Source organism: Trichosurus vulpecula, chromosome 6 (genome assembly GCF_011100635.1).
Source record: "Trichosurus vulpecula isolate mTriVul1 chromosome 6, mTriVul1.pri, whole genome shotgun sequence".
NCBI classification, from domain to species: domain Eukaryota; kingdom Metazoa; phylum Chordata; class Mammalia; order Diprotodontia; family Phalangeridae; genus Trichosurus; species Trichosurus vulpecula.
Window position 1 is genome coordinate 276,611,969 of NC_050578.1, and position 23,675 is coordinate 276,635,643.

Sequence of the window (23,675 nt, forward strand, 5' to 3'; positions counted from 1 at the left end):
CTAACTCTAACCCTAAGATGCCTTATGCTGGGCCAGCAGAGTCTGGTGCTGTGGACCCAGCAGCAGAACATTTTTATGAAATGTATAGTGGTGCTTTTTTCCTGGGGAAGGAAGAGAAGATCTGGAAAGGAAGGCCTGGCTCTGTGTTACCTGGCAACATCATGAGCTTCCTTTCATGATCCAGCCATGTATTTACAAAGCCCTGGGGCTCCTCCATGATGACAGCCATAAGAAAAGCATGGGTTTTATGACCTACTTAGCCTCAAGATTGCTTTGGGACGTTCCTTCTTCCCCAGTGGGGACTTTCATTGTGCTCCCTAACCTGGACTCTCTCTTGTGTTTTCATGCATTTCAAAGATGTAACTGCCTGGGGGCTGTTGGACATGCTTTACTAGGCCTTATTTTTCTGATCTGTAAAATTAGAGGTTGGACTAAGTGATCTTCTTAAAGGCCCTTTCAACACTAATCCTATCTATATTTTGGGCTGTTTTTTGTGTTTGAAAGGTAGAGAAATAATATAGACCTGTTAAGTCAATCAGCTACTTCGAAACACCATGCTGCTGGTGCAGTAGTACCGTTGAGAGTTCTGGGAAATTATTTAAAATGTAGGTGGGATCACTTCCTGTGTGAACCAGGAGGAGGCTCTTGCTTCTAAGCATTGTTTTCTCCAGTCCATTATCTAATAATAGCAGCTTGCATTTATAGATAACTTTAAGGTTTGTAAAGAGCTTGCTTTACAGTTGTTATGTACACACCTAGAAGGACTGTCCTCCTTTGTTTACATACTTGTCCAAGCACCCACTTGCCTTTAATGTATCAAGTTCAAGCCCTTGAGAAGAGGTTTTAAGGGCCTCCCCTCCAAGGAGCCGCCTGCCTGTACCTGCCTTCTAATTGACCCCAATGGTTTTAATTCTGGTTCTCTCTGAATGTTCAAATAGCTTCACATGAAATATTCATTCTTGTCCAAGGAATAGCACATTTGTAATCTGAGGGTTTGGATTCTTCTATGTGCTTTTTAAACAGGTTGATGAAAAGCCCACAACTTTGATGACAGATTGTCTGGTTATAAAGCAGTTTTTGCACAAAACCAGCATAGTTCACCCAAAGGTAACATGTTTACTAACTTGATGTTGCAGTTCTTCTGGGCAGTGACAGTGGGAGGTGTGTGTGTGGGGGAGGGGATCATCTCTTTTGCTGGAGATTCTGTATGGTTGAAAGTCGGAGGGTCTGTCTGTCTATCAGTGCTGATGATTTCTGATGTTGAACTGGTCTGGTTTCAGTGTGCCTTTGAAAGAGTCTAAGGGGAGGGAGAGAGGAACAAGCATTATTTAGCACCTACTATGTGCCAGGCACTGTGCTAAGTGCTTTTTACAAATATCTCCTTTGATGCTTCCAACAACCCCACAAGGTAGATCTGTTATTATCCCCACTTAAATTTGAGGAAACTGAGGCAGACAAAAGTTAAGTCACTTGCCCAAGGTCACACAGCTAATGAGTGTCTGAGGCTAGATTTGATGTATTTTCTGACTCCCAGCCCAGTGCTCTATCTCCTGTGGCGTCCCCTAGCCACCTGATAAGATAGATATAAAGAGATCTCTACTTCAATACAGACTTCTCTTTGGAGTTCTGTCTTTAGCCTTGCTCTCATCTCTCTGTGTCACCTTGGATGAGTCTTTTCCTTTGGGGGGCTTCAGTTCTCTTTCATACCACATGCTAACCCCTGCCATACATACAGCATACAGATGCTAACCCTTGCTTCCACCCTTTCCTCCAAGAGTGACCAGGAGAGCAAATGAGAGAATCTTTCTGTTGTGTGTTTGAACACTGGAAATCCAAAATGTGCACAAAGACTCATTCTCAGAGGTATTTCCAGAGACAACTGAGGTCCTGGTTGTTGGGTGCACCTCTTTTCCTTACTTCTTGGTCTTCTCCTACCTGTTCATTCTCCAACCCACTTTTTCCAGACAAGGCCCAATGGGCTTACCTGCTGTTCCTCAAACTAGGTGTCTAGTCTCCCTTTTTGGTGCCTTTGCATAAGCTACTTCCAGTGCCTGGACTATACTCCCTCTATCCATAGCTTCTTTCAAAGTTCCATATCCATGCCTCCTCCTATGGAAAGTCTTTCCTGATTCCCCCAGCCCTAAATGGACCTAAAGCCAGGGAGACCTGAGTTCACATGTCACCTCAAACATCTACTAGCTGTGTGACTCTAAACATGGTCCTTAACCTCTGTCTGCCTCAGTTTCCTCAAATGCAAAATGTGGATCATAACAGCACTTACCTCACAGGGCTGTTGTGAGGGTCAGATGAGATAATATTTGTAAAAAGCACCTAGGCCATAGTAGGTGCTAAATAAATGTTTGTTTCCTTCATCTTCTCAAATGATTGTCCGTGTCTTTGTCACCTGTTGAACCTTTTATTCCCAATGCATAGCATTGATTTGTGAGGAAGAGCTTGACAGTGGCCTTTGCTAAATACTCTAGCTACTCCTTTGTTTGCAGGTCAGATTCCACTTTGGTGTGAAAGTGAATGGAGTCCTCTCCAAGGAAACCTTTGGGTAAGTGCCCTTCTGGCCACAGAGGTGGTACCATGTCCCACAGCCCTGACCAGTATAGTCCCCACACCCACTGCTCACTAATCACCAGCCTGACAAGGGCATGGAAGAGCTCCCCTGAGGTGGCAGAACAAGATGTAGGAGGAGCTGGCATCTGACCTGTTGTGTCTGTCCTTCCCAGGGTAGAGAAGGAGCCCGTTGTGAAGCTGCTGAATGGGATTGGCCTGCTCACCAATCAGCACCACTATATGAGGTGAGGGAAAAGCTCTGTCTCTTTCATCCCTGTGACCTGGGAAGAAGGAAGGGCCTTGGGACGTGATGGCTCACTGGGGCAGGCTGACTTCCCGGAGCCATGGTTTAGCCTGGCTGATCATCCTCTGAGGCACTGCCCTCCCCTCTGCCAAGGCTCCACCTGTGATTTAGAGAATCTTCAATCTGGGCTGTGACCCCAAAGGCTTCCGACTGTATCACAGTTATCATGATGAGATTGTTCTTAAAGATGTACAGCAGAGATGTTTCTGATCTGTTGTTCTAGGACCTGCGGAGCTAAGTTTGCAAAGGGCCATCCTGTTGGCCCTGAGGGCTGAAGCTTTCATTCACAGCACAGAGGGCTCGCCCTCTGATCTCACTTAGTGGAGGGCATGTGCCCATTGATGAGGTCATGGCTTCTTAGATACTGGAATCATGATGCTACATATGTCACATCCAGCAACACGTTGACTCCAGGCATACGATGCTTCATGTAGGGTATTGGAGAATAGGGAAAAGTCAGATTAGGGCATACTAACATTTTACCCGCACTCTTCCTAGTCTTAGACCAGCAGGAGGCCCAGAGCTCCAGAGTATTGGCCAGGGCCTCCAGGTGACCTGGGGAAAGTTTACTTTACCTCTCTGGGCCTCCACTCCCCCATCACTCAAATTAGGGAGTTGGACCAGGTGACTTCTCTTTGTTGTTGTTCAGTCATTTTCTTTTTTTTTAATTAAGATTTTTTTATTTTTAGTTTATAACACTCAGTTCCGCATGATCCTGAGTTCCAGATTTTCTTCCCCCACCTCCTCTCCCCCCTCCTCCCCAAGATGGGATGGAATCCAATATATCTTCTACATATAGCTTTGCATTAAACTTATTTACACACTAGTCAAGTTGTAAAGAAGAATTATGACCAATGGAATGAATCAGGAGAAAGAAGAAACAAAACACAACCAAAAAAAAAAAAAGAAAAAAAGAGCAGTGTGCCTCCATCTGCATTCAGACTTCTTGGTTCTCTCTCTGGATGTAGCCAGCTCTCTCCATCAGGAGTCCTTTGGAGTTGTCTTTAAACCTTGTGTTGCTGAGAAGAGCCAAGTCTATCAGGGTTAGTCATCACAGCATCAATATATCTGTGGTTGTGTATAATGTTCTCCTGGTTCTGATCCACTCACACAGCATTACATCGTGTAGGTTTTTACAGGTTATTATGAAGTCCATATGGTCCCCATTTCTTATAGTTCACTAGTATTCCATTACACTCATATACTACAACTTGTTCAGCCATTCCCCAATTGATGGGCAACCCCTTGATTTCCAATTCTTTGCTACCACAAGAAGAGCCACTATAAATATTTTTGTACATATGGATCCCTTTCCCACTTGTGTGATTTCTTTGGGATATAACCCTAGAAGTGGTATTGCTGGGTCAAAGGGTATGCACAGTTTTTATAGCCCTTTGGGCATAGTTCCAAATTGTTCTCCAGAATGGCTGGATCCGTTCATAACTCCACTAGCAATGTAACAATGTTCCAATTTTCCCACATCCTCTCCAGCATTTATCATTTTCCTGTTTTGTCATCTTAGCCAATCTGACAGGAGAGATGGGGTACCTAAGAGTTGTTTTGATTTGCATTTCTCTAATCAGGAGTGATTTAGAGCATTTTTTCATATGCCTATAGAGCTTTAATTTCTTCCTCTGAAAACTGCCTGTTCATATCCTTTGACCATTTCTCAGTTGGGGAATGACTTGTATTCCTATAAATTTGGCTCAGTTCCCTGTATATTTTAGAGATAAGGCCTTTATCAGAGAAACTAGTTGTAAAGATTTTCTCCCAGTTTTCTACTTCCCTCCTAATCTTTGTTGCATTGGCTTTGTTTATACAAAAACATTTCAATTTCACATAATCGGAATTATCCATTTTGCATTTTGCAATGCTTTCTATCTCTTGTTGTGTCATGAATTCTTTCCTTTCCCATAAATCTGATAGGTAAACTGTTCCTTGCGCTCCCAAATTGCTTATAGTATCAGCCTTTATTCCTAAATCATGAACCCATTTTCGCTTTATTTTGGTATATGGTGTAAGATATTGGTCTATGCCCAGTTTCTACCCTACCATTTTCCAATTTTTCCAGCAGTTTTTGTGAAATAGTGAATTCTTAGCCCAGAAACTGTATTCTTTGGGTTTATCAAAGAGTAGATTGCTATAGTCATTGACTGCTGCGCCTTGTGTACCTAACCTATTCCTCTGATCCACCACTCTGTTTTTTAGCCAGTACCACGTAGTTTTGATGACTGTTGCTGCCTAATATCTGGTATGGCTAGGCCACCTTCCCTAGCATTTCTTTTCATTAATTCCCTATATATTCTAGACCTCTTGTTCTTCCAGATGAATTTTGTTATTATTTTATCCAGCTCTCTAAAATAATTTTTTGGTAGTTTGATTGGTATGGCACTGCATAAGTAAATTAACTTAGATAAAATTGTCATTTTTATCATATTAGCTTGGCCTAACCACGAGCAATTGATGTTTTTCCATTTATTTAGATCTGACTTTATTTGTGTAAAAAGTATTTAGTAATTATGTTCATATAGGCCCTGGGTTTGTCTTGGCAGATAGACTCCCAAATATTTTATAGTGTCTACAGTAACTTTAAATGGAATTTCTCTTTCTATCTCTTGCTGTTGGGCTTTGTTAGTAATGTATAGGAATGCCGAGGATTTATGTGGGTTTATTTTATATCCTGCAACTTTGCTAAAGTTGTTTATTATTTCAAGTAGTTTTTTACTTGATTCTCTAGGATTCACTAAGTAAATCATCATATCATCTGCAAAAAGGGATAATTTAGTTTCTTCTTCGCCTATTCTAATTCCTACAATTTCTTTTTCTTCTCTTATTGCTACAGCTAACGTTTCTAGTACCAAATTGAATAGTAGGGGTGATAATGGACATCCTTGTTTCACCCCTGATCTTATTGGGAATACATCTAGCTTATCTCCATTACAAATAATGCTTGTTGATGGTTTTACGTAGATGCTATTTATAATTTTAAGGAAGGCTCCTATGCTTTCTATTGTTTTTAATAGCAATGGGTGTTGTATTTTGTCAAAGGCTTTTTCTGCATCTATTAAGATAGTCATGTGGTTTCTGCTAGTTTTGTTGTTGATATGATCAATTATGCTGATAGTTTTCCTAATATTGAACTAGCCTTGCATTCCTGGAATAAATCCTACCTGGTCGCAGTGTATTATTGTCCTGATAAGTTGCTGCAATCTTTTTGCTAATATTTCATTTAAATTTTTTGCATCAATATTCATTAGGGAAATTGGTCTATAATTTTCTTTCTCTGTTTTGACTCTTCCTGGTTTAGGTATTAGTACCATATTTGTGTCATAAAAAGAATTTGGTAGGACACCTTCTTCACCTATTTTCTCAAATAGTCTATAAAGTATGGGAATTAATTGTTCTTTAAATGTTTGATAGAATTCACATGTAAAACCATCTGGCTCTGGAGGTTTTTTTCCTAGGAAGTTCATTGATGACTTGCCCAATTTCTTTTCCTGAGATGCGGTTATTTAGAAATTTTACTTCCTCTTCTGTTAATCTGGGCAATTTATATTTTTGCAGATATTCATCCATATCACTGAGGTTGTCAAATTTCTGGGCATACAATTTGGCAAAATAATTCCTAATTATTGTTTTAATTTCCTATTCATTGCAGGTGAATTCACCCTTTTCATTTTTGATACTGGTAATTTGGTTTTCTTCTTTTTTTTAATCAAATTGACCAAAGGTTTATCAATTTCATTGTTTTTTTCATAAAACCAGCTCTTGGTTTTATTTATTAATTTAGTAGTTTTCTTGATTTCAATATTATTAATCTCTCCTTTGATTTTCAGTATTTCTAATTTGGTATTTAATTGGGGATTTTCAGTTTGTTCTTTTTCCTAGCTTTTTCAGTTGCATGCCCAATTCGTTGATCTCCTTTTTCTCTATTTTATTCATGTAAGCATTTAGAGATATAAAACTTCCCTTAAGAACTGCTTTTGCTTGCATCCCATAAGTTTTGGTATCTTGTCTCATTATTGTCATTCTCTTGAATGAAGTTATTGTTTCTATAATTTGTTCTTTGGCCCACTCATTCTTTAGAATTAGATTAGTTTCCAATTAATTTTTAGTTTTTTTTTGTGGTTCTTTATTACAAATAATTTTTATTGCATCATGATCTGAAAAGGTTGCTTTAATTACTTCTGCCATTTTGCACTGGATTGTGAGGTTTTTATGCCGTAGTACGTGGTCAGTTTTTGAGTATGTGCCATGTACCACTGAGAAAAAAGTATATTCCTTTTTATCCCCATTCAGTTTTCTCCAGAGGTCTATCAAATCTGCCTTTTCTAAAATTCTGTTCACCTCCTTAACTTCTTTCTTGTTGATTTTGAGGTTAGACTTATCAAGTTCAGAGAGAGGGAGGTTGAGGTCCCTCATTATTATAGTTTTGCTGTCTATTTCTTCCTGTAACTCCCTTAACTTCTCCTCTAAGAATTTGCATGCTATACCACTTGGTGCATATATGTTAAATAATTATTTTGCTTCATTGTTTATGGTGCCTTTTAGCAGGATATAGTGTCCTTCTTTATCTCTTTTAATTAGATCTATCTTTACTTTTGCTTTGTCTGAGATTGGGATTGCTACCCCTGCTTTTTTTTTACTTTAGCTGAAGCACAATATATTTTACTCCAGCCTTTTACCTTTACCCTGTGTGTACTCTCCTGTTTCAGATGTATTTCTTGTAAACAGCATACTGTAGGATTATGGTTTTTGATCCATTCTGCTATCTGCTTCCGTTTTATGGGAGAGTTTATCCTATTCACATTCACAGTTATGATTACTATCTGTATCTTTTTCTCCATCCTATTTCCCCCTATTTATGCTTTTATTTCTTCCTTCAACAGAGTTTTGCTTTTGACTGCCACCTTCCTCAGGTTACCCTCCCTCTTGATCCGTCCCTTTTCTTTCCCCTTTCCCCTCCTACTGCCTGCAGGACAAGTTTGATTTCTATACTTATCAGGGTGTGTTATTCCTTTCTTGAACCAAATCCAATGAGAGTAAAACTCAAATGCTGCTCTTCTCCCTCCCTTCTTTCCTTCTACTATAATATGTTTTTGTGCCTCTTCATGTGATATACTTTACCCTTTTCTACTACCTCCTTACCTCTTCTCCCAGAACCATCCCTTTATATCTCTTAATTATATTTTTTATCATTATATAAGTTATTTTATATTGACACCCACAGTCTATGCATATCCCTTTCAATTGTCATAATAACTGTACTATTCTCAAGATTGACATATGTATAAAACATATATAAAACAAAATAATCCTGTATAGGGATGTAACTAATTTGCCTTATTGGTTAACTAGGGTTTTTTTCCCCCATTTATCTTTTTATGTCTCTCTTGAGTTTTGTATTTGAAGATCAAATTTTCCATTGAGCTCTGGCCTTTTCATCGGGAAGGTCTGGAATTCCCTTATTTCGTTGCATGTCCATCTCCTTGCCTGGAAAATTATGCTCAGTTTTGCTAAGTAATTGATCCTTGGTTGTAGTCCAAGCTCCTTTCCCTTTTGGAATATCATATTCCAATTTCTCCTGTCATTTAATGTAGAAGCTGAAAGATCCTGCGTGATCCTGACTGTAGTTCGGTGATACTCGAATTGTTTCTTTCTAGATGCTTGCAGTATTTTCTTGACCTGGTAGTTCTGGAATTTGGCTATAATATTTCTTGGAGTTTTCAGTTTGGGATCTCTTTCAGGGGGTGATTGGTGGATTCTTTTGATGATGATTTTACCCTCTGGTTCTAGAACCTCAGGGCAGTTTTCCTTAAGGATTTCTTGGAAGATACTTTCCAGGCTATTTTTTTCATCATGGCTTTCAGGTAGATCAATAATTCTTAGATTTTCTCTCCTGGATCTGTTTTCCAGGTCAGCTGTTTTTCCAATCAGATATTTCACATTTTCTTCTATTTTTTTATTCTTTAGATTTTGTTTGACTGATTCTTGATGTCTCATAGAGTCATTAGCTTCCACTTGCCTAATTCTAATTTTTAATGTTTTGTTTTCTTCCTTTATCTTCTCTATCTCCTTTTCCATTTGGTTGATTTTACTTTTCAATGAGAGATTTTCTCCATTTATATTCTGATTCTCCTCAACCATTTTGCTGATTTTACTTTTTAAAAAGTTGTTTTCATCAGTGAATTTTTTTCCATTTTTTCTTTTACCTCCCTAATGTGGTTTTTAAAGTCCTCCTTGAGTTCTTTGAGGAATGCTTTTTGGTCTGGAGACCAGTTCACTTTCCCTTTTGAGGTTTCAGATGTGGGTGTAGTGTCCATGCTGTCCTCTTCTGAATTGGTATTTTGATCTTCTCTGTCTCCATAATAGGAATCTATGGTCTTTGAAAGCTTCTTAGTGTGCTTTTTCATGGTGGTTTTTTTTTCTCCTGGTTTCTGAAGTGGATTTCGGCTCCTGGGGCTTAGGGGGCTCTGTTCCAAGTTTCTTGTGTTGGGATCTGGCTTTATGTGCTATGGCCTCTGGTTTCATGAGGTGTGGGGGAGGGGTGGTCCCAGCTCTTGTTTGTGTTGGTGTCTGCCACATCCCCTGGCTGTGCAAAGCCACATCTGGGGTCCTGGCGATGATGTTTGTTAGCTCCACCCCCCCTGGGGCTCAGTTACTCTCATTGTTCTGCTGAGGCAAGGGCTGCTGGGACACCTTTCTTCCTGCACTAGTCTCCTTCTGCCACCACAAGAAGGGCACTTCCCTCACTACTGAAGCCCCCCTTCTGGCTCCTTTGTTTTTCCTGAGGTAGTATTCTCTGGATTTATTCAAGAGAGGGATGACTGCTGTTTTTACCTGGCCATCATGGCTCTTGGAAGTTCAAGAAGGCGAGTTTCAAACCTTTAGACTTGTGGGTTGGAGGCCTAGGGGCTAGCTGCTCCCGCAGCCACAGGCTATGGACTCTGACAGACTCCCATCCTGGGCTGAGAGGCCTGGGGCTCGATTGCAGCCATAGCTGGTACTTCTGCCCTGGGACTGTCCTGCTACGGTGTTTTGCTGGCCTGGCGACTTCCCAGACTGGTGCACTGGCTGGATTCCTCTGCTGTTCCCGGTTGGTTTGGTCTGGTGCCGTTCTGCGTGCCCGGCGCTCCTACCCTTCTCAGTCTACTAGTAGCTTCTGACTCTCAAATCTGCTCAGATTCACTTTTTTAGACGTATGTGACAGAATTTGTGAGAGAGCTCCGGTAGTTCCTTCCTTTCACAGCGCCATCTTGGCTCCGTCCCCTGGTCAGTCATTTTCTGTCTCATGTCTGACTTTTTGTGACCCCATTGGGGGTTTTTGTGGCAAAGATTACTGGAGTGGTTTGCCATTTCCTTCTCCAGCTCATTTTATAGATGAAGGAACTGAGGCAGTGACCCACAGCTAGGAAGTGTCTGAGGCTGGATTTGAACTTGGTCAGGAAGAAGAGTCTTCCTGAAGCCAGGCTGGGTGTTCTAACCACTACTCCATCTAGCTGAAGGGGCTTTCAAATCCTTAACATTTTTGAGTCTATAAAAAACTATTTCTCAGGGCTGTTCTAATCTCTTATTAGAAATTTAGGAGCTGTTTACTCCAAACAGTAGATGCCATTTCCCATAACCTTTTGTCTGATCGATAATTAGAGCTGTCGACCACCTGGAAAACTACTCAAGCATTAGACGTGTATAGTTTCTTCTGTTTCATTCGTGCAATCAAAATCCCTTCTACTCGTTAAGTCCATGTCCTACTGATGGAGCATGGTGTAGCAAAGAGGCAGCCTCAGAGTCGGAAAGATCTGGATTCAAATCCTGCCCATGACATGCTGGCGAGTCACCTAATTCTTCATGGCCCCAGACAATGCTCTGAGATTACAAATTGAAGGGCAGTTGCTGATCTTTGTTGGTGGAAGGCATTTCCTTACTGAGAGTTTTCTCCCATCCAAACAATCCACATTGATACAATGCACTTGAACCTGGTGTAAGGAGACTGGAGGCTCTGTTCTGAAGGGGCCAGAAGACATTTTCAGGGACTGATTGTTGTCTTGGAGTCTGTCCTCTTGAGCTGACTTGGTTCTGGCTCATCTTTAGGAGTAAGGCCTGGGAATCACGGGAGCTGCCATAGTCTGGGCCGGTCCTGGGTCCTGGGTCCTTGAGAAAGCTATCTTGTTTGATCCTAGATTTCTTGAGAGGCCATAACTAGAGCCTTAATTCAGCTGAATCCCTGGGCTCATCAGAAAGGGGAACCAGGCTTCTCATGCTGCAGTGTCACCTGCCTTCCTGAGGACCAGTTCTCACCAGCCAGGGGCAGCTGGATGACACAATGGCTAGAACTCTGGGCCTGGAATCAGGAAGTCCTGAGTTCAGATCTGATCTCAGACACTAGCTATGTGACCCTGGGCAAGTCACTTCACCCAGTTTGCTTCAGTTTCCTCAACTTCGAAATGGGGATAATGACCCTTTGCAGGGTTGTCGTGAGGATCGAATGTGGTCTTTGCGAGGCGCTCAGCCTGGTGCCTGGCACTTAGTAGGTGCTTTGGAAATACCTAGTCCCCTCCCCTCCCTTCCCAGAAACTCTTGGGGTGTTCAGGTCTGAACCACAGGTTTTCTCCCAGGCAATCAGGACCTAAAGGTTGATTTGAGGGGAAAGGTTTAAAGAGTGAGGGGAGAAAGGGTTCAGTGATATTTCCCTCTATAGGACAGACCTTCTAGCAGGTGAGGAGCCACTTAATTTAACCCTCAGCATGATTCTTCCTGGGGAGAGAAGTTGGCCTGGCTTACCCTACTGTTCTTAGGAAATGGAATTTTCCCAGTGATATAAAAAGCATCTGGGCTGAGGGTGTGTACTGTGTAGACAAAATTTTTTCAGGGATTTTCCCAAGCCTGACTCTATGGCTAGATGATAGGGTCATGTGTGCTCATGGAAACCAAACCGCCTTACCAACTGTCTCTCCTTGAAATTGTTAAGCTGCCAGTAGAGATGACAAACATTCCTTTTGGTAAAGGCAAGCTGCTGGTGGTGCTGGTAGAAACAGGGACTAGTGGGTCACAGGAACTCAGAGGTGGGAGAGACCTCAGAGGCTGGCCAGTGCCGCCCTTACTTCAAAAGTGTGGGCTATAGGGAGTGCAACTTCTGATGGTACCCTAGGTGGGGAGCTGAGTCACCTAGCCCTGAGAACCAACTACAGGACTGTGTGTGAGTGTGCCTGTGTGTGCCTGTGTATGTGAATATGTGTGGGTGTGTATGTATGTGTGTATGTGTGCACATGTGTATGTGAATGTGTTCCTGTGTATGAATGTATATGTGTGTATGTGCATGTGTGTATACGCGCGTGCGTGCGTGCGTGCGTGTGTGTGTGTGTGTGTGTGTGTGTGTGTGTGTGTGTGTCTGAGTGGTTAGAGGAGGCTTCACAAATGTTGGTGGGTTTTTTTTAGCCACTTCTTTAGGGAAAAAATGCCCATTGAGTTGCCTTTCCTTTTTTCTGTGTCTCCAGGCCAGGGGCCTGTCCGGTTTCCCAGCAAGTCTGCCACAGAATCCACCCTGTGTTGGGGCATCCTGTGGCCCTCTTCATTCCTGACAAGGAACCCAACCTGGGCTTATTGGGGCAGCTGACCCTCACTCCAGCAGCTGCTCTGTGTCCCTGCCACAAGCTTCATCCCAGCCAGACCAGCAGGATCTCCGCAGCCTTCATATCCTTTTAACGATGCTGAGGCCAAACTGTCTTTGGCAATGGATCAGTTCTCCCAGGCCTGAGAAGGCCATTGGCACCTGCAACTGCACTTTACACACACAACACGGGTGCCCAGGGCTGCTTCTGGTGCCATGGGATAAAGAACAGGCCTCAGTAGGGAAACAGTAAAAAGAAGGGCTTCTCACCAGGAGCTTGACAGCCTTCCTCTTAGGCCATATCTCAATCATTTCAAACCTTTTTTCTTTTTGTTACCCCATGTCCCTGGGACATGGGGAAAATTCTTCCAACTTGTAGGCGCCACAGGGAAGCCATACCATGAAAGCATGTGGCAGTAGCTGGGGAAGTAGGGGTTAGTGTTCTATCTTTGGGGTCTGTGCTCCATGGCTAGACTCAGTGGGGCATGATACATCACCACTGGCAATGCTTGGGCACTCGCTCAGGAGGCCCATTTCTAATGTAATTGGGAAAACTGGTTTCTTAAAGCATCGGTTTATTTAGTGGGCCGGAAGACCATCCCAAACTAGCCTGCATCTTTCCAGGTCCCTGCCAATCTAGACACATTTTGTGGCTCCCCTATGAGGCCAAAGGCTCAATGTGGGCAGGCAAGTGAGCATTTATTTGTTTTATATGCTGGATATCTTAAACAATTGCTTCTTAAAACCATTTTTAAAGGCAATGTAAATGTTTTATATTATTTGTAGAGATTTTTCCTGAGATCTTGGAAGCAATCAGTAAGCCTTTAGTAAGCGCCTGCTGTGTGTGAGGAGGTTGGGGGGTGCGGCTAGGACACAATACTGGTGGGATTGGGTAAAGGTCCATTTGAGAACTCTATTGGGCTCCCTGAAATGTCCCCCACTCACATTTTCGGGGGGTGCTTCTTTTGAAGGCTTTGAGAACTTGCTCACAACCAGCAGCATCTTTTTTTTTACAGAGCCTTCTAATTGTGTGTGAAGTTAGAGCAGGGTTTCCAGCCTCCAGGAAATGTGTGGCTGCGATCAGAATAGTACTCTCATGACTTCCCTCACTAATGTGACCTGATAAACTTTAAAGCGCTGGAATCATGCAAATTACTAGTTTTATTACAGGGGTTGGACTATGCTATCTCCAAGTTTCATTCCCATTCTCATTAGATGATTCAGTGGACAGGAGGGAGCTTTAGGAAAAAACTCAGAGATGGAAGCTAGTGAGGACCCTGGGGGTGTGGCCTGGGGCATGGCGCTAAAACGAATGCTTAGCAACCAGCTCCTCCAGATGCATCCATTACCATCGTCTCCATCACTGAAGTCTGGGCAATCAACAGTTTGAGCATTGGCCAGCTTCAAAAGTGTAAATGCTGGTACTAAATATAACAGTCAGCTCTTCCTGGCAGCTCAGCATGCGTGGCACACAGGTTTGCCCAACCAAAGCAGAGAATCTGAACCTGGGCATCGCAGAGGATGAGAGGGAGGAACACAAAAATGTGTGCTGGAGGAATTTGGATTTGATTCAGAAGAGCAGGCCCTGTAGATTTCAGAGCAAGAAAGTGACATTAAGATTATGCTTTAGGTTTAGAAAAAAGATTCTTGTTCTCCAAGGCCTGGATTAGAAGGTGAAAAGCAGGTGGAGAGAGAGAGAGTGGCTAACAGCTTATGGCCTGGTCCAGGGCTGGAGCAGGAGCAGGGTCAGGGATGGCAAGAAGTAGCCCCCCCGCCACCACCCACGGGTCTTCTGAGGACTTGCAGGGGGCATGGTCAGCTGCTGCTACCGCCCAGCACGTATAGCCTAAGAGGGAAGGGGAGATGAAGGTGACGATGATTTTGTTGGCTTTGGGATTCTCGGAGGGAAATCTGGAAGGGATGAGCTTTCAGAGATGCTGCCTTTTGGGTGCCCTTGGGCCATCCGTGGGCCAACATCTTGAAAATGTCTACAAGAAAGAAGAGGGGGTGAGAGTTTGGAGTGTTGAGGGAGGGTTCGGGAACCTGAGGAAGCTTACAGAATTAAAAATGCATGTAAAATAGGACAGTTAAGATAAAAAGGGAACAGATAATCTAAGGGAAGTCTGGGGAGTAGAGGCTCCAAGGCATTTGGGAGGAGCTGCCTGTGTTGGGCTCTGAGTGTGGCTCCTCCAGGTTTCCAGATTGCGAAGGCAAAAGGGAAACCCTTTGAGCTACAAAGTACCCAATGCCTTCCAAAAGAAAGCCTTTGACACTTTTTCCTGAGACTGAGCCCCAGAAAGAAGCTATCCTGTGGTCCTTGGATAAGGAACATCGAGTAGCATGAGGGACAAGTCTTCAGCTTCTGTCTTAAAGGAGACACAAGTGCTGTGTTACTCTATTCAGATCAGCAGCTCTTCTGCCCTATAAATGCGGGGAGTAACAGCCGAGTCGCTGAGAGCCCAGGGCATGTGCGTTAACATGCCCCTTCAGCGGTCTAGTGTCTTAATAGAGAGTCTTTGGCAGATGTCCTTGGAATTTTCCAAGTGTCTGCAACACCCTTTGCTGGTCAAAGTGGGAGGGGGATGGGCTTTCATGTCAGGTGAGCAGGCTACGTTTGTCATTCTTTTATGAAAGTTTAGGAGCTAGGCTGGTGCTTTTAACCAGGAGAAGGCTGCCCTACTCATAGAGGTCTGGGCTGGGAGCAGAACCTGGAAAGAGAGCATCTGTGTTCTTAGAAAATGCACAGCCTTTCTCCCAGTTCTTGTGAAACAGGTTGGTGGGGTGGGCCAGATACACGCTCTGCTCTCTATTCACTCCCTGTGCTCAGACCCAAACAGCATCTCTAAGACAGCTATTTGGAAAGGTTGGCAGTCTAGACTAGCCCTTGTCTTAAGGCTCAAGAAAGTTCTACTTCTCAAGACTTGCAAGTCACTGGGTTCTCTTAGAAGTGATTGAAACAGACATGCAGATGCTGGTGTCACTCTGAGCCTGGGCCCAGACTCTAGCAGAGTCACAGGGCTTTGCTAAGACTGATGAAATTCAAGTCCAAGTGATTTTCTCTTTAGCTAAAAAGAGCCACAGCTGACTTTCAGACATCAGGGGGCCTCTTCCTTCACAGAAAGCAGTCCTCCTGTGCCAGGGGGCTGCCAAGGTGGTAGAATCCAAGCTTTGTTAAGCCCCACCGAGTTGGAAAGCTTTGAAGTTGGCCTGTTGCCCAGGCCTGAGGCTTACTTGTCTACTGCCAGTTTGCCCACAGAGTACTGAGGGAATTGTGTGGCCGCTGCAACCCCGTGCCCCACGTCCTAAAGTGCTGACAGTCTGAATTTGCCAGCAGCCACACTCGCCGCACAGTGGGTCTCAGGTACATGAGTTCAGGGTTGGTGTCTGAGTGGCCCTCAGTAGCATAAGAGTTAGACAGATTTTCCTTCCTTTCCAGAACAGCCTTCTCTTCGATCCTATTATTTCCTACAGAAATGTCCCATAAGTGATGGGATTCCACACTCTTCCCTTTATTCCCTCACTGTCATTTAGACTTTCCCTCTGGGGCCTTTCTCCTCACCTAGTTCACTTCCATATATGTGGTCACTGAGTTGCCTATTCCCGAAGTGTTGGAAGTTTTCATGACTGATTCAGATGTCCTTTCCTCCTGGGATTAAGGAAAGTACCCTCACCTCCAGCGACTTCTTCCTGCTGTCTTGGCCTACATTTTCATTTTTATGATGCCCCGCTGGCTGATGGCCAAGCTTGATAATCCTCACAGGAAACACCTTTTTCTAAGTTTACTCTATAAGAAAACACGAGAGGCTGCTAATGGGAGATTCTTAATCCTTCTAGTCTATATTGCCCTAGAAGACAGTGCCAAGGGCAAAACCATAAGGTTGCAAGGCAGCCAATGACCTTCCCAGGGCACACCTGAGTAATGCTCCTGGAGAAGATGCCAGGGTCTCGCCCTAAGCCCCAGACAAAATCCTGAGGGCATTTGGGAGGAGGCCACAACTTCCTAGTAGTTGGGAAGAGGCCTAGTGCAAAGAGGTATGACTCCATCTAGAGTCACAGAACCACAGAATATCAGCACTGGAGGGAAGCCTAGAATAAGGACTATCAGCTGAAAGGGGTATCAGAACTAATACCCATTTTTAGATGGGGAAACAGGCCTGAAGAGGTTAAGTCTTAGATTTACATGCATAAAGGAAGTGTGGATCAGGGTATTTCTATATTTGTTATAATACAGTTAATACTGAGGATTCAGCAACCAAAATTTGGTATTTTTCTTTAGCCACTACATGTATTTCTATATGGACCTTCAGGTCTGCCTCTAATATTTCCAAATCGGGAGCATCCATTAACTATCTTCGATGATAATTCCTACCTTTTTGACTGGAAGAAATATCACTTGTGTGCAGCACCCAACCTGAATATCAGTTTGGAAGAAGGTACAGCTCACTCTTGAAAAACCCCAGAGATGGGAAGAGGGGAGGAAAGAATTGTAGATGGGCAAGATGGGCAAAAGTCAAGCCCAGTCCCTTTGGCATGTTGAATAAAGAGGGCTGGCCCAGGCCGCCCACTTGAAGCAAATGGTGGAGTTGAAGTATATCAAATTCAAAGTCATGTGGCACTAACCTGTCATTAGTCCACCTTCCACTTCCGTGGCTGCTTTTGCTTGCTGTGGGGAGAGCCTTTAGCCTCTTCTAGGGCTTGCTAAGAGAGCCTCACCATACCTGTTTTAACCTCCAGCTCTGGAGAATTCAGGGACCCCACATCCTTAGGAAAGGCGCTGATTTGTTCTGCTGGGCCTCCTGGGGTGGGCCTAGGAGCAATGGCGAGAAGCTAAAGAAAAGCAGATCAGAATGGAAGTCAGGAACAACATTGTGGTGACTAGAACTGTACAGAAGCCAAAGAGGCTGCCTCCAGGAGGGGCAGTGAGCTTCCCCTCACCTGGCAGGAGATTTTCAGAGAGAGCCTGGGTGACCCTGTGCCCATGGGGGTGGAGGGAGCCCTCTTGGCCATGTTTGAGTTGGTCCAGATGCCTCTGGATCCTCTTTAAGCTCTTAGCCTGTGGTGCCGTTTTAGCCAGGCTCTGGGGTCAAAGCAGCTGTCCACAAGTCCAAAAAGGAGGCACTGCATGTAAAAACAGAGTAACACAAGGTGGCATGACAGAGTTTTTACTAGTAATAGCTGCAGTTTGCTCTGACGGTTGTGTTTCTGTAATCGATCAATTCCATGCAGGTATGTGCACAGGACACAGATCTGTAGGTCTGCATATCCCCAGGCTCCCCAAAACACCAAGTAATAGGAATATGGAAGTGAACTGGCTAGGTCAGGAAGACCTCGGGGCTCTTAGCCTCAATGTTATATAAACTCTGCCTGCCTGAAATCCAGGGGGAGCTGAGACAGTTGGATCCAGCAGATCATGGTGACCAGCAGGAGAGAGAGATCCCAGAGCACTGGTTGCCATGCTGGGGAAGGAAAGGCAGTATCCAAAAGTGACAGGCAGAGGCCTAGGTAGAGAAGTGATCCTAAGGGGGAGTTCATTTTTCTGTAGTTTTTCAGCTGTTTCAGAATAAAATGAAAGTTCTAGAGGGTAAGGTTTGTGTTTTCTGTGTTGATGGATGGGTATTTGGTCATAAGATAACAGGCTGCCAGAGAGAGATGGGTGGTTCTCTACATTTTGGAGATTTTACAGAAAGGTTTAATGACAAACAGGTTAGTTAGGCAAATCCCAAGGGCTTTTCTCTTTTCTTTTAATTTTTGTTTTCAAACTTTCCAGTTTTTCACCCTTTTCCAATCTGTGGAGCTGCTTGGAATTGTCTCGTAGTGAGCCTGGAACTTAGTCGGTTCTTAGGATGTAAACCATATTGGGAAAGGTTTTCTGATCCTACATGATTCTGGGGCTCAGGGCCAGGGGCCTTGGATAGGATTCTGGGGATTTCAGATTTTAGGCTTTTATGGTTCTGTTCTGGGGGGCCCTAGCCACCATACCCACATTATGCTTTCCCAGTTTTCTGTGCCAAGTGACTTTGTTGTTCTCCACGGATTCCAATGCCAGGCAGGCATTGACTTTATCTTATAGATGTGGAAACTAGAAAGGCAGCTGACTTGCCTCCATATTTCTATTCCCCATTCAGTATAAGCTTCATTGCTGGGGCAGACTTTTTAGCCCTGAAATATCTGGAAACTTTGCTTATCTTACAATGTCCCGTAATATTTCTTTCTTTAGATTTGGTGCTTCCTGATGTGAGTTATTGGATTGAGTCCCATGAGAGGAGCCAGCCCTGGGACCCAGAGAAACAAGCTTTGCTGCTGTTTCTCATGGTGGATTTCCACAATGGATTTCCAGCTCAGCTGCCAGAGGCCTGGGGTAGGTGGAGATCAGAACTGTCCATTCATGACAAAGGCTTCAGCAAACAGTGGAAAAGTCCAAGGATTCTTATCTATGAATTGCTGGAAGCATGGACCTCATGCAGCATAGTCAACATTGCCAAGTGAATTCAATGAACTTTTGTCTAGCATTTTGAAAAAGAATTCTCTTCAACACATTACTTGAAAGCCTATGTATTCCCAGGTCTATCAGCACCTCCTGCTATCTAGATAGCACCACAGCTATCCAGCATCCTCTGAAGCCTTTCTGTGCCTTTGCTGCTAATGTCAGAGGCAGCTTAGGGCTCAGTGGCCCTCCCTCATCTCAGTGCTTTCCCTCAGACATTCCCTGTTTTATCCTGCAGGCGGCTGGTGTGTGCAGTTGTTGGTGTCTCCCTTTCTCTGTCTCCCTTGCACCCACCCCAGCCCTGATCAGACTATGAGCTCTTGGAAGCGTGGGCTTTTTTTTGCTTTTCTCTGAATCCCCAACACTTAGCAGTGTCCAGCAGAGAGTGGGGTTTAATAAATGCTTGTTGACATGAAGAAAAACTGGGTTCAAATCCTGTCTTAGATACTTACAACCTGAACTAGCCCCTTTAGACATCCATTTCCTTATCAGTAAAACAAGGGAGGCGAGTTCATTGACCTCTAATCTTTCTTCTGGCTTTGAGCCTCCTCTCCTATGAAGCCAGAAAGGTCTCAAGTACAGGTCTGTGACAGATTTTTATCCTGTTGGCCGAAGACCGGTCTTGCCAAAGTCCCAGAAGCTCACTGTCAGGTTGGTGGCAGGGTGGGTGGGGGTGTTTTTCAGTCACAGCAGCTCTCAGAGATTTTCTGCTCAGCTTCTAAGGAGTTCAGGATCCATATTGGCAGAGGGAGAGGCACCTCTGATGAGATCAGAAGTCCTGCAATCAACCAGTATGTTTCCCCTACTGCTGAGATGCCCCTGCCCAAGGCCGTGGCCAAGTGGCCTTCAGACACAGGTTGCACCACACAGTGTCATGGAAAGAATGTTGGACTTGGAGTCTGAGGTCCTGGGTTCGGGTCCTGCTGCAGCCTAGTGGTTGTGTAACCTTATAGTTACTGTGGCCTTCAGTTTCCTTCTCTCTAAAATGGGTGCTTGAGGGAGACCTGGATGGTCTTTGGCCAACTCCGAGTCTCTGTGGTTCTGGTAGTGCTGTTCGCTCAGGTCGTTTTCAGGCCTATGATAAGATTTAGCTGTCTGTCCTGATCAGAGCCAAGGTGTGATGGACCCCACAACTCACACAACCATGAAGCTTTGCTCTGAGGAGGGGAGAAAGGCCCCAGGCAAGGGGTAACACCTGGAGCTCGAGTTCTTGGGGTCCAGTGCCTCTTCCAGGTATTTCAGGAAGTGCCAGAACTCTTGGAGCCCTGAAACCCAGAGAGGGCTCCTCACTGTGTCCATTAAACTAATCAACAAACATTTATCCAGCACCCAATAGGTGCCAGGGATACCATCTCCCCGCCTTGCCTTCTCACCAGGCACTGCAGCCCCTGCCCTGGGGCTCTGAGTTGCTGCCTAGTAAGAGCTGGACCCCCTACACTGCTCTCTGGCCTTTCCTGCCCTCCCTCACCACCTGGTTGCACAGACTCCCTATCTCTCCCCCCAACCCCCACCTCCCTCCCTCATAACCCACCAGCCCGGTGACTTTTTTAAAAGTTCAGTTTTGTTTTATTTTCTGTTCCAAGTATAATAGAATCCATTATAAATAGATATAGTCATGTAAAACATTAGCCCTGCCACCCTTTCCCCCCAAAGAAAAGAGAGAGAAAAGAAAAGAAGCTTCAGTCTGTATTTTGAGTCCGCTAGCTCTTTATTCAAGGTAGAAGGAATGTTTCACTGTGAATCTTTTGGGATTGTGGATTGGTCGTTTTGTTGATTGGAGTTAATTAAATCTGTCAAACACTGTGAAAGCTCTCTGGCCCTCAAGTCAGGGAGCCCTAAGTTCACATCTAGTCTCAGACACTTAATAGCTATGTGTCCTTGAGCAAGTCACATGACCTCTGTTTGCCTCAGTTTCCTCAACTGTAAAATGAGAATAATAGCACCTCCTTTGCACTGTGGTTTTAAGGATTAAGTGAGACAATGTTTATTTATTTATTTTTGTTAATTATTTTTTATTATTTTTTTATTTTTTTTTAAATTTCTTTATTTATTTTTAGTTTACCACACACGGTTCTACATAGTTTTGAGTTCCAGTTTTTCTCCCCTCCCTCCCCCCTCCCTCCCCAAGACGGCATGGAGTCTCATATAACTGTCATGCATGACTTTGCACTGAATTAATTTATGCACTAGTCAAGTCGTGAAGAAGAATTTTGACCAATGGAATGAATCATGAGAAAGAAGAAACAGAACCAAAAAAAAAAACCCATAATTGGTTCAAAATAATAATTGGTTCAATTATTTTTTATTTAACTTATTTAATATATTTAGTTTTCAGCATTGATTTTCACAAGAGTTTGAATTATGAATTTTCTCCCCATTTCTACCCTCCCACCCACTCCAAGATGGCGTATATTCTGGTTGCCCTGTTCCCCAGTCAGCCCTCCCTTCTGTCATCCCACTCTCCTCCCTTCCCCTTTTCCATTCCTTTCTTGTAGGCCAAGATAAATTCCTATGCCCCATTGCCTGTATATCTTATTTCCTAGTTACATGCAAAATTTTTTTTTTGTTTTTGAACATCTGTTTTTAAAACTTTGAGTTCCAAATTCTCTCCCCTCTTCCCTCCCCACCCACCCTCCCAAGAAGGCAAGCAATTCAACGTAGGCCACATGCGTATTATTATGTAAAACCCTTCCACAATACTAGTGTTGTGAAAGACTAACTATATTTTGCTCCTTCCTAGCCTATCCCCCTTTATTGAATTTTCTCCCTTGACCCTGACCCTTTTCGAAAGTGTTTGTTTTTGATTATCTCCTCCCCCTATCTGCCCTCCCTTCTATCATCCCCCCTTTTTTATCTTCGTCCTCCTCCTTTCCTGTGGGGTAAGATACCCAAATGAGTGTGTATGGTATTCCCTCCTCAGGTCAAATCTGATGAGAGCAAGATTCACTCATTCCCCCCCCACCTCTTCCCTTCCTACAGAACTGCTTTTTCTTGCCACTTTTATGCGAGATAATTTTCCTCATTCTATCTCTTCCTTTCTCCCTCCCTCAATATATTCCTCTCTCATCCCTTAATTTGATTTTTTTTTAGATATCATCCCTTCATATTCAACTCACCCTGTGCCCTCTGTCTATACACACACACACACACACACACACACACACACATATATATATATATATATATACATACCTACACACACACACATATATATGCATATTCCCTTCAGCTACCCTAATACTGAGGTCTCATGAATCATACACATCATCTTTCCAAGTAGGAATGTAAACAAAACAGTTCAACTTTAGTAAGTCCCTTGTAATTTCTCTTTCTTGTTTACCTTTTCATCTTTCTCTTGATTCTTGTGTTTGAAAGTCAGATTTTCTATTCAGCTCTGGTCTTTTCACTGAGAAAGCTTGAAAGTCCTCTATTTTATTGAAAATCCATATTTTGCCTTGGAGCATGACATTCAGTTTTGCTGGGTAGGTGATTCTTGGTTTTAATCCTAGCTCCATTGACCTCTGGAATATCATATTCCAAGCCCTTCGATCCCTTAATGTAGAAGCTGCTAGATCTTGGGTTATTCTGATTGTGTTTCCACAATACTCAAATTGTTTCTGTCTGCTTGCAGTATTTTCTCCTTGATCTGGGAGCTCTGGAATTTGGCAACAATATTCCTAGGAGTTTTCCTTTTGGGATCTTTTTGAGGAGGCGATCTGTGGATTCTTTCAATTTCTATTTTACCGTCTGGCTCTAGAATATCAGGGCAGTTCTCCTTGATAATTTCTTGAAAGATATCTAGGCTCTTTTTTTGATCATGGCTGTCAGGTTGTCCAGTAATTTTTAAATCATCTCTCCTGGATCTATTTTCCAGGTCAGTGGTTTTTCCAGTGAGATATTTCACATTGTCTTCCACTTTTTCATTCCTTTGGTTCTGTTTTATAATATCTTGATTTCTCATAAAGTCACTAGCTTCCATTTCCTCCAATCTAATTTTTAAGGTGTTATTTTCTTCAGTGGTCTTTTGGACCTCCTTTTCCATTTGGCTAATTCTGCCTTTCAAGGTATTCTTCTCCTCATTGGCTCTTTGGAGCTCTTTTGCCATTTGAGTTAGTCTATTTTTTAAGGTGTTGTTATTTCAGTGTTTTTTTCAGCATTTTTTTGGTTCTCCTTTAGCAAGTCATTGACTTGTTTTTCATGGTTTTCTCGCATCCTTCTCATTTCTCTTCCCAATTTTTCCTCTACTTCTCTAACTTGCTTTTCCAAATCCTTTTTGAGCTCTTCCATGGCCTGAGACCAGTTTATGTTTTTCTTGGAGGCTTTTGATGTAGGCTCTTTGACTTTGTTGAGTTCTTCTGGCTGTATATTTTGGTCTTCTTTGTCACCAAAGAAAGACTCCAAAGTCTGAGACTGAATCTGAGTGCGTTTTTGCTGCCTGGCCATGTTCCCAGCCAACTTACTTGACCCTTGAGTTTTTTGTCAGGGTGTGACTGCTTGTAGAATAAAGAGTACTTTGTTCCAAGCATGAGAGGATGCGCTGTTGTTTTCAGAGCTATTTCTATACAGCCAGCTCTGCCACAACAGCACTCCTCCTTCCCCAAGAACCGCCAGCCAGGATCTGACTGGGATCTTAAGCGGGGTCTGCACTCCTGCTCTGATCTGCCACTTGATTCCTCCCACCAGGTGGGCCTGGGGCCAGAAGCAACTGCAGCTGTAGT

General features: G+C 43.5%; 1 protein-coding gene across 1 annotated transcript in view; it reads left to right on the forward strand.

The window, feature by feature from the left end:
• The window catches only part of C6H11orf80 (chromosome 6 C11orf80 homolog), an 89,687-nt gene that overhangs the window by 49,036 nt on the left and 16,976 nt on the right, over positions 1-23,675 (forward strand). The window contains exons 5-10 of the mRNA XM_036765306.1: positions 1,024-1,107; positions 2,502-2,557; positions 2,736-2,807; positions 12,361-12,555; positions 16,758-16,906; positions 18,691-18,831. Of these exons, the coding sequence (XP_036621201.1) occupies positions 1,024-1,107; positions 2,502-2,557; positions 2,736-2,807; positions 12,361-12,555; positions 16,758-16,906; positions 18,691-18,831 (697 nt within the window). The remainder of the gene's footprint in view (positions 1-1,023; positions 1,108-2,501; positions 2,558-2,735; positions 2,808-12,360; positions 12,556-16,757; positions 16,907-18,690; positions 18,832-23,675) is intronic.